This window comes from Chrysemys picta, chromosome 7, assembly GCF_011386835.1.
Source record: "Chrysemys picta bellii isolate R12L10 chromosome 7, ASM1138683v2, whole genome shotgun sequence".
NCBI lineage: Eukaryota > Metazoa > Chordata > Testudines > Emydidae > Chrysemys > Chrysemys picta.
Window position 1 is genome coordinate 75,609,246 of NC_088797.1, and position 17,580 is coordinate 75,626,825.

At 41.4% G+C, this 17,580-nt stretch overlaps 1 protein-coding gene across 2 annotated transcripts in view; it reads left to right on the forward strand.

Annotated features, from left to right (window-relative positions):
* Positions 1-17,275, forward strand: part of MMRN2 (multimerin 2) — a 55,934-nt gene extending 38,659 nt beyond the window's left edge. Inside the window, exons 3-7 of one of the 2 annotated variants that reach the window (XM_008170283.4) lie at positions 774-880; positions 3,054-3,125; positions 6,158-6,322; positions 8,259-10,196; positions 15,806-17,275. In XM_008170283.4, coding sequence (XP_008168505.1) covers positions 774-880; positions 3,054-3,125; positions 6,158-6,322; positions 8,259-10,196; positions 15,806-16,194 — 2,671 coding nt within the window. In that variant the 3' untranslated portion in view covers positions 16,195-17,275. The remainder of the gene's footprint in view (positions 1-773; positions 881-3,053; positions 3,126-6,157; positions 6,323-8,258; positions 10,197-15,805) is intronic. The other variant, XM_042854684.2, reaches the window with a different exon arrangement.
* The last annotated feature ends 305 nt before the right edge of the window (positions 17,276-17,580 follow it).

A 17,580-nucleotide genomic window follows, 5' to 3' on the forward strand; every position in this document is an offset into this window, starting at 1 on the left:
AACTCTAACACTTGTGGAAGCAATTACAGTAGAACCGCAGAGTTACAAACACCAGAGTTACAAACTGACCAGACACACACCTCATTTGTAACCGGAAGTACACAATCAGGCAGTAGCAGGGACCAAAAAAAAAAAAAAAAAGGGCAAATACTGTATAGTACTGTGTTGAACATAAATTACTAAAAAAAAAAATCAGGGAAAGCAGCATTGTTCTTCTGCATAGTAAAGTTTCAAAGCTGTATTAAGTTAATGTTCAGCTGTAAACTTTTGAAAGAACAGCCATAATGTTTTGGCAGTTACAAACATTTTGAGAGTTACGAACAACCTTCATTCCTGAGGTGTTCCTAATTCTGAGGTTCTATTGTACAGAGTGGAACAAGTTGTTGGAGCTCTTCTAATTAAAGAATGGTAACCTCCACCTCTGAGTGTGACTGGTTTTACATTTGTAAGACACTATGGAAACTAACATTCAGTTGCTAACCCTGGACTCCTTTATAACTATCACAATGATACTTCTTTTCTGCAAGAGGCATGTAGCGAGGGGTCTACTAAAAAAAGTATGAAAATCAAATCACAGTGTACTGAGGTGGAAAAGAGCGCTTTCACTACACGGACAGTCAAAATGCTCTGCTGAGCAGCATAGATGAATGTTATTTGATTTCTTAATTTTTTGTACTAGCCATCTAGTACAGTATTAGGACCAGATTCTCAGCTGGTGGAGATTTATACCAATTGAGAATCAGGTCCTTAGTCTCATGTTTTTCATTTTCCAGGTATAGGGCAACTTTGAAGCCAGTGTATCGTGTGAAGCAGAAGGTTTTAAACTCTTTGCACTGGAAATGCTGCCCTGGTTATATTGGCGACAACTGTGAACAACGTGGTAAGGAAAGTTAGAAAGTGAATGTGAGAATTAAGACTAGACACCAATCATGGTAGTCTGGGAGGGGCAGGGAGAACGTCTCTTTTTTAAATAATTAGGAACAAGAGATCTAAGTTGAGCAACAGGACTTAATTTTCTGCATTAGACCTTCTCTAAAGGCTTTCATTCCATTTTAGATGTCTATTTTTTTTAAAAAGACTGTTACTCATATGTTCTTGTGTCTAAGGGTATGTTTACACTACCCGCCGGATTGGCGGGCAGCGATCAATCCAGGAGGGATCGATTTATCGCGTCTAGTCTAGATGCGATAAATCAACCACCGAGTGCTCTCCCGTGGACTCCTGTACTCCAGCGCCGCGAGAGGCGCAGGCAGAGTCGACAGGGGAGTGGCAGCAGTCGACTCACCATGGTGAAGACACCACTGTAAGTCGATCTAAGTACGTCGACTTCAGCTACGTTATTCACGTAGCTGAAATTGCGTAACTTAGATCGACCCTTCCCCCCTTCCCCCCGCCAGTGTAGACCAGGACTATGATGTGAGGACACCAACATGGCTCATCTTCTTGGGACTTCTATTCCCCGAATCTGCTGCTAGTTTGACATTATTAGTAGCTGTAATGGCTGCAAACAATCATGTAGAAGCCTGCTGTCATGCTCAACACACATGATGAAAGGTCTGTTTGCCACATTGCTGTGGGCTCAACTGAGATAGAAGTCTACCCTGCCAGTAGACTTCAAATTCCAAGTGAAGGGTGGTGACTAGGACAGTTTACAGCAGCAGATCAGTTACTAGAGAGATCATGATGTATTCAATTCCAAACAAGGTTAGTGGATCCTATACTCGCTGCCCTCCACGGAATAGGGGAAACTGGCAGCTGCCTGGTTGACACACTAATGCATGGTGGGTTAGGTAATATTACCTCACCCACCTTATCTCTCTAATATCCTGGGACCAACATAGCTACAACAACACTTCATACAAAAATGCTTATTGATCATGCTCAGAAGAGGAGCAAGAAACCCAAACTACAACATTAGTATTAGACAATTTCTCTTTGTAATTAAGGAGGCCACAGTGAGAACAAGTCAAGGAAGGTGAATCCTTATCTCACTCGTCCATGTATTCCGTAGTTTAAAAAAGAGAGTTTCTCTTTTTCCCTTTGTGGAGTTGGCTTATTTTTTATTTATTTATTTATTTATTTTGGAGGGCAGATCTAGCCCTCTGTAAAGCACTGCATATTTTGAAACATATTCTTTCATTTATGCTGTTAGAAGAAATACCATCAAATGTAGTGCATTTTGTTTGGTAAATGAGCGTTACAGAGAAGAAATTAAACGCAGGTACCCTCCCTTTAATTTTCTATTTGCATAACAGTATTTTGGCTGATAGCAACGATGTGCAGGGATTTTTAGTTAACTGTAGAGTCATTAAAAGGAATTTTCAGAGATTTTCGTGGAAGCCACAAAAATACTAGTAATTTGTAGGCATTTAAAAATTTTAAATATACATAGAACACACAGATGTTCCCTCCCAAACTGTTAAAATGTATAAGGCAAGTCCAATTTTCAACCTAAGCTTTTAAACTAAATGTTAACAGTGTACAGTCCTTCCTAGCTCATTTCTTAAAGGTCGATAAATCAGCATGAATAGAAGATCCACTGAGGCTTTATTATTATTTAAGCAATGCTATAAGCTTGTGGCACTGTAAAATAGGTAACTGTTCCAGTCCAGGAAAAGGTTCACTGCCCTGAGGAACTTGTAATCCAAAGGTCTAACCTTGGAGTCCTTACTCATATGGGCGTGGTAGGACTGGTCTTAAATGTACAAGCAATTAAAAAGCAATACAGACTGATGTGTGATATTGCAATGATGAGTGCAGTAACTGGGCAAGTGGGTAGACAGAATGATTTAATATCTAGAATGCTTCATGGTAGAGGTGGAATTTAATTAACACAGAAAACAAGGGGCAGGTCCTTAACATGTAAATTGACATGGCTTCATTGCCTTTAACAGTGCTGTCATAATTTACACCAGCTGAAGATCAGCCTCTATATGTATAAAATGAAAAGAGATCCCTTCTGTTTTGAGTAGTTGACTTGTGTGAAACAATTCACAGGAGAGGGGAAAGCAGGCTGTGCCATTAATATGCAATTTATCAAATCTCAATTGCAGATCCCAATTTTGTTCCAGTGCCTGCTAATCATACAGAAGGACTGGAAGATGGAGAAGAGTTCTCAAGCAAAAGTATGTTCTTGAACTTAACTCACTGCTTCACTGCATCTCTTTAACCTCATAAAAACAGATGTATACAATGAGAGGAAGGACTTTTCAGCTGCCGTATACATGCTCTATGTGGACAATAGCTGTCTATATAGTGAATTTGATTGCTTTGGGAAGACCTTTCCCCTTCAGTTGGTGAGAAGTCTTTAAGTGTATATATCTTGTTTGTGTTAACCCTGTATAACATTTCTACAAATGATCATGGAAGAAGAGATAATTTGTTCAGTACAGTAACTCCTTGCTTAACGTTGTAGTTATGTTCCCGAAAAATGCTACTTTAAGCGAAACGATGTTAAGCGAATCCAATATCCGCATAAGAATTAATGTAAATGGGGGGGGTTAGGTTCCAGGGAAATTTTTTTCACCAGACAAAAGACACACACACACTATCTATACACACACACACACACACACACACACACTCACATACAGTATAAGTTTTAAACCATTTAATTTAATACTGTACACAGCAATGATGTGAAGCTTGGTTGAGGTGGTGGAGTCAGAGGGTGGGATATTTCCCAGGGAAAGCCTTACTGCTAAACGATGAACTAGCACTCGGCTGAGCCCTCAAGGGTTAACACATTGTTGTTAGTGTAGTCTCACACTTTACAAGGCTGCACGAATGGAGGGAGGGGAGACAGCATGGCAGAGAGAAACAGAGACACACACCATGTGTGTGAGTGAGACGCGCATAGCCCCTTTAAGTATGCTGACCCCACTCTAAGTACACTGCCCTTTTAGATAGATCAGCAAGTTGAGACAGGAGCTGCTGCCAGCACGCTCCCTCCATCCTGAGCACTGTCGTGTCCCCCCCTGCTCTATGGAGATGGGGTATGTGGGGGGCAGGAGCAGGGGGGAGGGGGACACCCTCACATTAGCACCCTTCTCCCCCCACCCCCCGCACAGCAAGCAGGAGGCTCCCGGGAGCAGCTCCAAGGCAGAGGGCAGAAGCACATGGCAGTGCGGGGAGGGACAGCTGAACTGCCGGCAATTGATAGCCTGCTGGGCTGCTGCTGCACAGGGAACTTAGGGGAAGGGTGAGCTGATGGGAGGCTGCCGATCCACCCTGGTTCCGAGCCCCCATCACTAGCTCCAACGGGCTGGTCTTTCCGCAAGCAGTGGACAAAGCAGGCGGTTGCCAAACGACGTTATAAGGGAGCATTGCACAACTTTACACAAACATGTTCCCTAACTGATCAGCAACATAACAACAAAACAACGTTAACTGGGACGACTTTAAATGAGGAGTTACTGTATAAGATGCTCCCCGACCCTTCCGTGTAAGGGAATCCCTTTTTGTAAGCCTGTAAGTTTGACACAGGATCCTGCCAAGCTTGAGAAAAAGTGACCCAGATTTTCAAAATTGGGTGCCTCGTTAGACTCCTTTGCCAATAGGTAGGCACCTAAATAAGTATCCTGATTTTTTAAAATGTACTGAACACCTGGCAGCTCCCATGGACTTTGACGCTGTACAAATACATACCTGTCCTGAAGTACTAACTGTCTTTTTGGTCTCTCGCTGCCCTAGACTGACTTGTAGTACAAGAATACCCAGGGAAATTAAAGTAACCACTCTATAACTTTATATCAAATGGGCACTTAACAAGGTGAGAATACGAACTAATACAAAGTATTAATTCTTTCACTGTTTTGGAGATTTCAACATGAAATTGCTCTTCCTCCAAGGTGAATTCTACCATTGTCAAGAAGTGGAAACCTATCGCTCAGAATATTTATCAGAAAAACAAAATGGTATTTTAGAGTCATTAATAAAATAGACCTGCCCAAGGCTCTGATGGCATTACTATGGACTTAGCGCGTTAGATCCATACCTCAGCACTCTGTCCTATCAGTCTGACAAAATGTACTGGGTCCTTGTGCCTCTAGGAAATGGTCCAGTTTTTAAGTGCTATTAAATATCTCCTAACAGTTGGCTTTAGGGCAATGTTATAGCCTTGGCAGACACTGTCCTCTGTCAGACACTGAGCTCAGCTTGCATAAATAGCTGCTGCAAGGAGAGTTGAGAGTATAAAAGATTTTTAATGAAGGTGAAGGAAACAGAGCTGGATTGGAAATATTTTCTCCCATCCCATGAAAATTTTCAAGATTTTAAAGAAGTTCCTGTTCTGCATTGGGATGAAACAAAGACCTTTTGATATTTTTGAAAATAAATAAATAAATAAATAAATAAATAAATAAAACCTCCGCAACCACACCCTTGAATAGCCAGTAGCCTGATGGTTAGGGTTCTCAGCTGGGATGTGGAAGACCCAGGTTCAAATCCCTGACCTAGTGGCTCTTCTGCTCTCTTACCCTCCCCGCCTCCAGTTTTGACCAGAAAATCTATCTCGGACCTGAGAAACATTCCCGATGAAAAACTGTTCTGTCAAAAAATTCCTAACCAGCTCTACGAGCCAATGGTGTGTGATTGTATGTAGACCAATTTTGCTTAGGGTACATCTGGCACTGCAGTTAGGTGGTGTGATTTCCAGCTTGGATAGACATACATACGTTAGCCCTGCCTGAACTAATATGTTAAAATAGCAGCATGGCTGTAGCAGCATGGGCAACTAGATTGAGCTGCTGCCTGTGAAGCTGTGGCCATAATGTTATTTTAGTGTGCTAGCTTGACCACGTCCATCTGCCTGAGCTGGGAATCACACCTTCCAGTTGCAGTGTAGCTGTAACCTTAGCCAACTGACTTGAAAGCTCTCATTCTGCAAGAGATGCTCATGGTGTGGCGGAAGGCTGTCATTATAATACTCCCATTGAAATAACTGGGACTACACGTTTAAGTGAGCTTATAATGTCATGTCCCCCAAAGCCTTTTGTTTATAGAGTCACTGGAAGACTCAAGGATGAATTAAATTTTTACTCAGTGAGTAAGGAATACAGGATTTGGTATAGAGCCTGCACCAGATTGGGGTGCACCTTTCACACTGTTGATTGCTGGATATTGTGTGGCTGATCACTTTCTTTCATTTTGCAATTAGTGTCAACATCACTGCAGGCAGAAGAAATTATGAAAACCATTCAGAATCATAAGGCACTTCTGGAAGATCTTCAGAACGATATTCATCAGTCAGCCGGAGATTTACAGAAACTGCTTGAAAACAACATTACCACCATGACGTCAAAACTGAACCAGAGTAAATCTGGTGAGAGGATTGGCACAGACACATCAGTGTTGAAGCTGGCATTGTAGATTCATATATACCAGAACGAAAATCTAGAAACTAAAACCTATTCTGTAGGTTTTTACTTCAATTTTTAGGGTATATCTACAATGCGGAGATACGATTGCAGCATGTGGAAACCTACTTGTGTTAGCTTTGATTGAACTATCTCAAACTATAGCAGTGAAGCTTTGGTGGCACAGGCTAGATGCTTGAGTACAGACCCAATATCGCGGGCAGGTTTGTCTGGGCTGCCACAGTTTCATTGCTATTGGTACTTGTGCTAGCTAGATCAAAGGTCACTAAGACATAACTTAGTGTAATTTACATGCCACAATGGCTGAAAAATGGGTATCAGGAAAAGCAATTCAATGCGTAAGAGAAAGCAGGCTCCTTACATTTACTAGTTCATTTCTTTTCCTGTTGCGCCCTTCACCTTCCTCCCTTTACTGTGTAAATTTTTGCAGAGACATTGTGTACACATTATACTGAATTCCAGATTGGTGGAAGTTACATAAGAGTGAGTGTCTGAATTCTCCAAATCAGCCTGTACTCCATACATACCTTCACTGCTGAATTTGGCCTACTAGTGAGCCATGGGTTCTTAGAATCTGATTCCTTAATGAGAAAGGATCAGTGTTTGAGTCGGTTACCATCAAGTACAGAGAAGATATCACATACCGTTATAGGTGACTTTGCAGATGCTGTCCAGGCCCAGTGTAATATTCCTTGTGTTTGTTATTAAAGTCATTTTAGTTTATGCTGTCCCTAAATTTTCAGATTTCAGTGTGTTGAATAATTTTGTATTTGACACAGTTGCACAGTAGGTATCAGAGGGGAAGGCATTATGGGATTGTGGGATACACATATTAACTTGTGCGGGGTGTTGCTAAAATGGCCAGTTGAGAAATTATCCTCATAAATTCAGAGTGAACATGCTTCTTAGATGAACAGGGGAATTTCACACCTCTCAGAGTTATTGTTTCAAAGTGGCTGTAGGCTCGGAAAGACAAGACTGTATTGACTTATGCTCGGTTTAAATTGGAAGATTATTTTTCTGACCATAAGTAAGGCTATGTTTTAGTCACGGGTATTTTTAGTAAATGTCATGGACAGGTCATGGGCAGTAAACAAAAATTCATGGCCTGTGACCTGTCCATGACTTGTACTATATACCCCTAAAACTAGGGTGCTCTGGGGCAGGGGGTGGCCCAGGGGTGCCGTGGGTCCTCTGGGGGGGAGGGTGGTCAGGGACCCCCGCTGGTACTGGGGGGCGGGATTGGTAGGGCTAGCAGGTTCCCAACCCAGCTCCATGTGGTTCCCCGGAAGCGGTGACATGTCCCTCGGTTCCTAGGTAGAGGCACAGCCAGGGGGCTCCACGCACTGCTCCCGCCCCAGGTGGGACATGTCGCCACTTCCAAGGAGCCCTCCTGATATAAGCACCACCCAGAGCCCTCACCCCATCCCGCACCCCAACCTCTTGCCCCAGCCCTGAGCCCCCTCCCACATCCAAACTCCGGCTGCTGCTGGGGGAGCATGGTGGCCCGAGATTGCCCCTGCAGCAGTCAGTGCACCTGGCCCAGAGGCTGCCTGAGCTGCTCAGGCGGCCCCCAGCCACTGCAGAAGTCACGGAGGTCCCACAAAGTCCCAGAATCAAAGACCTCTGTGACAGACTCACAGCCTTAACCATAAGTATTAGAAGCTTAATTCTCCTTTAAAGGAAAGTTTAGATTTTTGGGGGATATTGTGATAGTCACTACAGAAAAATACTTAGCCAGTGACCTGGAGGGACTTGTCCAAATCTAGTCCAAGCCTGGAAAGGTTTATTTTCCCAAAACATCATTTAAATTTTTTCTTTTAGTTTTATAGGAACATTTTTCTTAGATTTTGTGTTGTACAATTTAATTTTGTGTTACAGAACTGCCTGAAAGGCTCCTTCAGCAAATGCTGTTTCCTCATATGGAGAGTTTCCTGAAGGAACATTTTAACCCAATGTGGGCAAACTTCAATAAAAGCTTACAAAGCCTCTCCAGCATGGTAAGAAACTTGTCAAAGGATGTGGAGGCCAACAAAAAAAGCATAGAGAAATTCCAAGAAAGCACCGTGCCCAAGAAGGAATTCCAGGAGCTAGGAACTAAGTTTGAATCGAAAGTTCAAGAAAATGTAATGAGAGTGGACCAGCTGAAAAGGGAAATAGGCAATCATCTACACATGCAGCAGACTACCATTCACAACAATCTCACCATGATCAAGGCAGATATTGATATGAAGCTCAAGAGGTATCATAAGATACAGCAGTCCCATTTATTAGCTTTGAACAGTAGCATGACAGACATAAAACAAGAGCAAGAAAACCTTGAAGATGAACTTGAGACTTTGAACAGAAACTTAACAGAACTCTCTTTATACTGTGGCAACAAAAATGAAGCTACCTGGCTATCCATCAGGCAACTCAATGAGACCCTGATAGGGCATGCAAAGCAGCTTAAAGAACTGTTCATGGACTCAGATGTGGCCTTTGAGGATATTACTGTTTTAGATAAATGGGTTAAGGACTTAAAAGCCAAGTCAAAGCATGAATCAGAGGAGTTTAGAGTAGCCTTAATGGAAAAATCACTTATTATAGAAGAGAACAAAGAAGCTCTGGAAAGGCAGATATTGGAGCTCAACTATACCCTCTCAAATCTTCAAGAAAGCCACTGGGATCTCTTAAAGTACATGAGAGAGTGCAATTGTGAGAAAATATCTTCTGACATTGACATACTGGAAGATCATCAAAAGAATATCACCCGTTCCCTAGAGAATACCCAGCTAAACTTAAAGGAAGTGCAACACCTAGAGATGTCTTCAAAGGATCTCTTGAGGAGTGAAATTGAAGAGCTGTCCACGGCTTTTAATTCTATCCACCAGTCTCTTGGTTATCAACAAGAGCAAAGCAGACAACTGATGGACAGCATGTCTCATCTTAAATCACAGATTAAGATTTTGTCAGAAGATATTGGCTTCCTGAAGAAGAAAGATGAGGAAATTCATGGCCACATCAAGTATCTCAATAGCTCTTTCAATTCTCTTTTGGAAGATGCAATGCGGCATGAAACAGCACTAGAGGCCTTGTTGGGAGCAGAAATTATGGAGGTATTGTCTGAAGAAAACCCTAACACCTTAATATTGCCAGTAGCTCAACTGCAAGAAGCTCTCAGACACACCTCAGATAAACTCAAAGAGCAAAATGTGACTTTAGAATCCCTTACAAAGAGATTTAATTTCCTGGAGATTGGTCGTGAGAATAACCATGGTGCTCAGAATGTCCCTAAAGATCCAGAACATAAAAAGCAAACAAAAAACACTCTGGAGGAAGTCAGGAGCCCACACAGCAATGTAGAACATATGGAGCCTAACCATGAGGCTTCCAGGGATGACATCGTGGATAATCCAGCATATAATGATATCATGACTCTAAAAAAAGAGATCAAACATCTAAGTATGGACATGAAGAGGCATCAATCATGGAGGGACGATAACAATAATTGCTGCAATCATACTGTAGTAAATCTAGTGGAACCACTCAGCATTTCAGTGGAGATTCTGAAGGCAGATTTAGTAACCACCAAACAGAGTTTTGAGGACCATCTACAGATTTTTCAAAAACTGTTTGGAAGTACTGAAGAATTAGTTGCCTCAAACATAAGTCTGGACATTACAAAGATTCAGTCAATGATGACCAAAAAGATGAGGCGGCAGCAAAAAGGTCATGAGAAGCAAAAAAGGAGAGACAAGAAACAGACTGATGAGAACAGAGAACACATGCAAACTATAAATGGAAGAAATAAAATAGAGGCTGAGCTTTTGGAAAAAGGTAGGTTCTCCCCCTCCCCATGCCGTAGCTTGTTTCTGAGCCTCAAAGCATGCTTCAGGTGTATGGTATATATAATGTGAGAGCTGGTCGGTGTTTCAGTGCAATCAAAGATTTGATATTGCATTTGGCTCCTTGACTGGTATAAAGTGGCGCAGCTCTATTGCGGACAGTGGAGTTACAGATTTACAACAGCTGAGTAACTGGCCCTTAACATTAAAAGCTCCATGTTTTGCTTGCAATTGCTGGTGATGACTTAAATGGTTTTTTGTTCTGAGTCAGGATGAGGCTGCTGGGTCTCCAAGCATTGGCTCAGTCTCCATCGTTATTTGAGTCTGGGAGGAACAAAAAGGGCCAAATCCTATTCACCTTGCTAACAGGAACAGGCATGTTAACTTAATTGGGTAACTTGCGTGAACAAAGTGGGAAAGCTTGGGTCCAAAGGAAGCATATTACTTGTCCACGTTAGAGATTCATACACAGGTTTCTACCTAGCACTTCTTCATGGATTACCAATTCCTCTTTACTACAAACCTGCTTCTTCATGATTGTTAACCATGTATCCCCACAGCCTGCTCATCTGGGGCACTGCAAAAATGGCACATACTAATCCTACCTGCCAGAGTTGTAGAGTGTTGCTTGTGTGATGATCCCAGCTCAAAATATGAAATTGCCTCGGTCACAGCACCAGCCAGACTTTCAGGCCAGCCCAGTTAAGAATGTTGTAAAAATGCAGTTAGATTGAATAAGCAAAGAGGTTACATGGATCAATAATTTCAGGTGAACTTAATGTTCACCAGCAGGACAGAACAGGAGACATAGCACTTTTCTTATTTGCAGAATAACTCACACTGGTGCTGTACCTCGGTGCAGTCAACCTCATAATTTCCAAGGTTATTGATTTAATCACTTTCCTAATGAGAGCAAAATGCAGGTGACACTGTTTATTATACTCTTGTTTAAATAAAATATGTGCAGCTATCTGTGCAAGTACATAAATGCACATTTCTTTTTCAAATGCCAGGACTTCAGCAAATTGAATGCTCTGTTACATCCCAACTGCAAATTGGCATTAAGATCTAAATTAAAATAAAACTGATAGTCATTACAAATGATAGATAAGATAAAAGATATTAAAAAAAATAAAAGATATTACCTCACCCACCTTGTCTCTCTAATATCCTGGGACTGACATGGCTACAACTACAGTGCATACAACAAATGATAGCTGTCTTTTATCTGCACTGTTCCATTTTTGACCCGTTACACTTCTGTTCTTACATTTTAGCTGCTTTATTTACCTTGCTCCACACTCCTGAAATGTGTTCCTCAGAATAAGATATGTAACTGAGAACAGGTTTTGACATGCAGCAGGAAGAATCATTTAATAGAAGCCTGTTTATTTTTCCACTGAGAACTTCAACTGACTCATCAAGTACGATTTTTTTTTTTTAATGTCAAGAATGGGACCAACTCAATAAGGAATTAAAAGCCTGTTCTGTAACATCATCTCACTGAAAAGATCTCTTGCTTTCCTGAGTAAGAACTTCAGACTAGCATACATGGGACACTCAGGAAAGTTAAGGTGAATCAACTAAAGTAAAGTGGCTTTAGTTTGCTATAACTTAATCTTTTGAGAGCATCCATACAGGGGTTTAATATGCTGTACTTTATGTGTTTCAACTTCATACCTTTAGTTGATTCACCAAAACTTCCCTGTTTTTTCCCATGTAGACAAGCTCTGAATGGGACTGAAGATTCTCATCACTTAAAATGTGTTGTTTACTGACTGCTTTTGGCACTGATTCTGTAGGTTCCTTTCTATCATGCTTCACTGCAGTGCCCTCTGCTGGTAAGAAGTATTTCTTTATAGATTCACAGACTGAGCCCAGAAGGGACCATTTCTAATAATTTAGTCTAACCTTTTGCATAGCATAGGCCATAGAATTTCACCCAGTAGTTCATGAATCGAGCCCAGTAACTTTTTATTGAGCTAGAGTATATCCTTTAAAAAGACATCCAAATCTGGATGGAGAGTCCGTCACATCCCTAGGTAAAGTATTCTAATGTTTAATTACCCTCACTGTTAAAAATGTGTACCTTATTTCCAGTCTGAATTGAGCTTCCATCCATCTAATCTGGTTATTCCTTTATCTGCTAAACTAAAGATCTCTATCAGAAATCTTTTCCCTGTTTATGTAACTCAGACCACCTTCAAGTCATTTCTTAAACTTCTTTTTGATAAACTACATAGATTGTGCTTCTGAAGTCTTTTACCGTAAAGCACGTTTTCCAGACCTCAAATCATTCTTGTGTCTTTTCTGAATATTTTTCAATTTTTAAAAACATCCTTTTTAAAGTGTGGACTCCAGAACTGGAGACTGTATTCCAGAAATGGTCTCGCCACTGCCATATAAAAAAGGTAATATGAACTCCCTGCTTTAATTTGATAATCTTTTACAGTAAAAGACTTAAAAATAAGGCACTGCTTTAAGATATGTGGTTTGGCATTATTTTATCTAGAATTATGGAAACGCCTGTTGCATGTACATAGACTCATAGAAGATTAGGGTTGGAAAAGACCTCAGGAGGTCATGTAGTCCAACCCCCTGCTCAAAGCAGGACCAATCCGAATTAAATCATCCCAGCCAGGTCTTTATCAAGCCAGGCCTTAAAAACCTCTAAGGATGGAGATTCCACCACCTCCCTAGCTAACCCATTCCAGTACTTCACCACCCTCTTAGTGAAATAGCTTTTCCCGATATCCAACCTAGGCCTCCCCCACTGCAACTTGAGATCATTGCTTCTTGTTCTGTCATCTGCCACCACTGAACAGCCGAGCTCCATCCTCTTTGGAACCCCCCTTCAGGTAGTTGAAGGCTGCTATCAAATCCCCCCTCACTGTCCTCTTCTGCAGACTAAATAAGCCCAGTTCCCTCAGCCTCGCCTCATAAGTCATGTGCCCTAGCCCCCTAATCATTTTCATTGCCCTCTGCTGGACTCTCCAATTTGTCCACATCCTTTCTGTAGTGTGTGTGTGGGGCAGAAGGGGGGCAAAACTGGATGCAATACTCCAGATGTGGCCTCACCAGTGCCGAATAGAAGGGAATAATCACTTCCCTCGATCTGTTGGCAATGCTCCTACTAATGCAGCCCAATATGCTGACAGCCTTCTTGGGAACAAGGGCACATTGTTGACTCATATCCAGCTTCTCGTCCACTGTAATCCCAGGTCCTTTTCTTCAGAAATGCCACTTAGCCAGTTGGTCCCCAGCCTGCAGCAGTGCATGGGATTCTTCCATCCTAAGTGCAGGACTCTGCACTTGTCCTCATTGAACCTCATCACATTTCTTTTAGCCCAATCCTCCAATTTCTCTAGGTCACTCCGGACCCTATCCCTATCCTCCAGTGTATCTACCTCTCACCCAAGCTTAGTTGCACCCTCAGCAAGTTCACGGATGACATCCATCCCATCATCCAGATCATTAATGAAGATGTTGAACAAAGCCAGCCCCAGGACCGACCCCTGGGGCTCTCTGCTTGATACTGGCTGCCAACTAGACATCAAGCCATTGATCACTACCCGTTGAACCCGACGATTTAGCCAGCTTTCTATCCACCTTATAGTCCATTCATCCAATCCATACTTTTTTAACTTGCTGGCAAGAATACTGTGGGAGACTGTATCAAAAGCTTTGCTAAACTCAAGATATATTACGTCCACCACATTCCCCATATACACAGAGCCAGTTAGCTCATCATAGAAAGCAATTAGGTTGGTCAGGCATGACTTGCCCTTGGTGAATCCATGTTGACTGTTTCTGGTCTCCCCATGAAATCTGGTCTTTTGTATACTTTTACTCTATACCATACAGATTAACAGATTTCGTGGGGGAGACCAGCATTTCTCAAACTTGGGTTCACAACCCAAAAGAGGATCGAAGGGGAGTTGCAAGGTTATTGTAGGGGGATCATGGTATTGACACCCTTACTTTGGCGCTGCCTTCAGAATTAGGTGGCCGGAGATCAGCAGCTGTTGGCCGGGCACCCAGCAGCAGTGAAGAAGTAGGGTGGTAATACCATACCATGCCTCTCTTACTTCTACGCTACTGACTTCAGAGCTGGTTGGCCGGAGAGTGGCAGCTGCTGACTGAGGGCCCAGCTCTGCAGGCAGCAGTGCACAAGTAAGGGTAGCAATACCCATATCATGTCATCCTTACTTCTGGGCTGCTGCTGGTGGCACTGCCTTCAGAGCTGGACTCCTGCCTAGCAGCCGCTGCTCTTTAGCTGCCCAGTTTGGAGGGCAGCGTTGCTGCCAGCAGCAGAGCAGAAGGGTGGCAATACCACGACCCCCCTACAATGACCTTGAGACCCCCCATTACCTTATTTTGGGCCAGGACCCCTTTAGTTACAATCCCATGAAATTTCACATTTAAATATCTGAAATCATGAAATTTATGATCTTTAAAATTCTATGACTGAAATTGACCAAAATGGACTGTAAATTTGTAGGGCTCGACCTATAATGAACCAATTAATCCTTTACAAACAGGTTTTATAAGTTTGTGTTTTATATGACATCTGATTCTTCTTTACAACAAAGAATGAAAATTTGAGCAGTCTAGTAACATTACATAAAGAACAAGAGGCATTTAATTGTAAAAATATTTCTCTAATTAGTATGGAACAATTTCAAATATACATATGTTATTTGGGTGAATCTGGTGTACTATAAAAAATAGCCCAAATATTCAGTGCAACTATCCCACCAGCTACTTGGCCAAACAACCTACTAGACTTTGTCCAAGTAGTGATATATCTGCATTTGCAATTCATTTTTTAAAATGTACATGATATGATCTACTCCAGAGAGATCATGATGTTCCTATTTATTCTCTGTCAATTACTTTCAGATCTGATTAGATTGTTTTACAAGTCAAGACAATTTTTCTGTCAGCACTTTGCATTCAACCCAGGAAATAAAAGAAGCAAGTTTTCTGTCTGCTTCATATATTAATGACTAACACAGATTATGGAATGAAAATTTTGCTAGCAGTGTTATTGATTAATGAGGCAGAATGGACTGTAGCTTGCTCTTGTAGCTAGATCAGCTCAGCAATGCTGATGGTAGCAAAAAACGAGTTATTTGTATTATAGTAACACCTAGAAGCCTCAACCAAGATTGGGGCCCCACTGTGCTAGGCACTGTATAGACACACAATGAGCACACAAAGAGTAGGAGGGGAAGCAGAGGTGCAGAGAGGTAAAGTGACTTGCCCAAAGTCACACAGCAGAGCCAAGAATATAGCCTAGATCTTGTGACCCACTAGTCCAGTGACCTACCCACTAGAACATGGTGCCTCATTAAATCAAACAGAGATGATTTGTAAGACCCAAAGGAAGCAGATATGGATATATTACTGTTGAGCCATTTTGATTCCCATTGTGAGCACAATCTTATTTCAAATATTTACATTTAATAAGATAAGTTAACACAAATAAATATGTGGCAATCATAATTACAAGCTTTATTCCGCTACCTACCTGTGGGGAGCAAGCGCAGAAAGAGTTGCTGTGTTGTTAAAACTGTTCCTCTCCCCGTGTTGTTCTAGATTCATCAGTGGCATTCTACGTTGGATTCTGCGAAGAATGGGATGAAGTAAAAGCACTGAGGTTTAATGAAACATACCTTAATTATGGTAACAGCTATTTCCCTGAACAGGGCTACTTCAAAGCACCTCAAAATGGTGTCTACATGTTTGTTATCAATGTGAAGTTTAGTGCAGGACCTGCACTAGGGCAGCTGGTTTTCAGCCATGGGAACAGAATGACTCTGTCAAGTAGTCAGAAGGAGGAGACAACTGGAAGCTCTGAGACCACTTTTGCTATGGCAGAGCTGAAGAAGGGGGAGAGAGTGTGGTTTGAACTGCTTCAGGGCTCTATAGTGAAACGTAGCCCACCTGGAACAACCATGGGTGGATTTCTAATATTTAAAACTTGAAGTGTGCCATTGCTCATTAGTCAACATTTTCCCACAGATACAGTGGACCATCAATTACTGCCTGATTTGTGATTTGTTTGCATATAAATTCTGTTGTGTGTTTTTAACATAGCACTGATTTACCTCCATATTCCTTTCTAGACATATTTGTTTTTTGATTACTTAAAGCATCACATAGAATTTAGAGAAATGGGATTTTATTAAGTTTCTTCTGTGTGATGAGTTAATGCGTTGAATGCAGCATCTCAGCCCAAAGTAAGTTAGAGTTGAGGGAAATTCCAAGATTTCAAAATGTAGTTTCATCCTGAATTGGGATGAAAAGTCAAATCTTTGATTTTTACATATAATACACCTCTACCCCGATATAACATGACCCGATAGAACACGAATTCGGATATAACACAGTAAAGCAGTGCTCCGTGGGGGCAGGGCTGCGCACTCCGGTGGATCAAAGCAAGTTCGATATACCACGGTTTCACCTATAACACGGTAAGATTTTTTGGCTCCCGAGGACAACATTATATCGAGGTAGAGGTGTAGTTCATTTTGATAAGGTCAAAATGTTTTGGCTTTTACATTATAAATTATAAATATAATATATAAATCAAAATGATGAAATCAAAGTGCAACATTTCAAACTTATAAAAAAAAGTTTCAAAAATTCTGATAAAACACAGATTTAGTCAAATCAACATTTTCTGATGGTAAACTGTTCCATCGGAAAAATTTTGACCAGCTCTAGTTGTAAGCATTAAACTACAGAATTATTAAAAACAGGTCCATGTATTGCTCTTCAAACCTTAATTTTATAGCTGACTGTGCCCCTTTGCAGTGAAGATTGGATATGCCAGTTCGTAACATGTATAATAATCACATGAAACACGCCTTTGCACCATTGCCTCTGCATGTCTCTTGGAATAAGGCAAGCCAGAAAGTTAGCAGTTTTAACTGTTTATAAATTAACTCACTGGTGGGATTGTAAGCATCTCTCTGTACTGCTGTCTCCAATACACTGAAGACTGAAAATACACCATTTATTCTGTGCCTTTGACAAGTAAAGTAATCTCATTTTTATGCACAATACTGCTTGAATATTTTGAACTGGGGGGAGGAAAGAGTACAAGAAAAGCAAGACGGGGTGAGAAAGTGCAAAGGGAGACAAAAGCATCAATGACAGGTATCTTTCATTTAGGCCATTAAAATCAGGTGACCCAGACACTTTTAATGAAGTAGATTCAAGTCTCCTTTCTACCCCACTCATCATCATCAGCAGTGATATGGCTTAGAGCAGGGGTCGGCAACCTTTCAGAAGTGGTGTGCCGTCTTTTCATTTATTCACTTTAATTTAAAGGTTTTGCATGCCAGTAATACATTTTAACGTTTTTT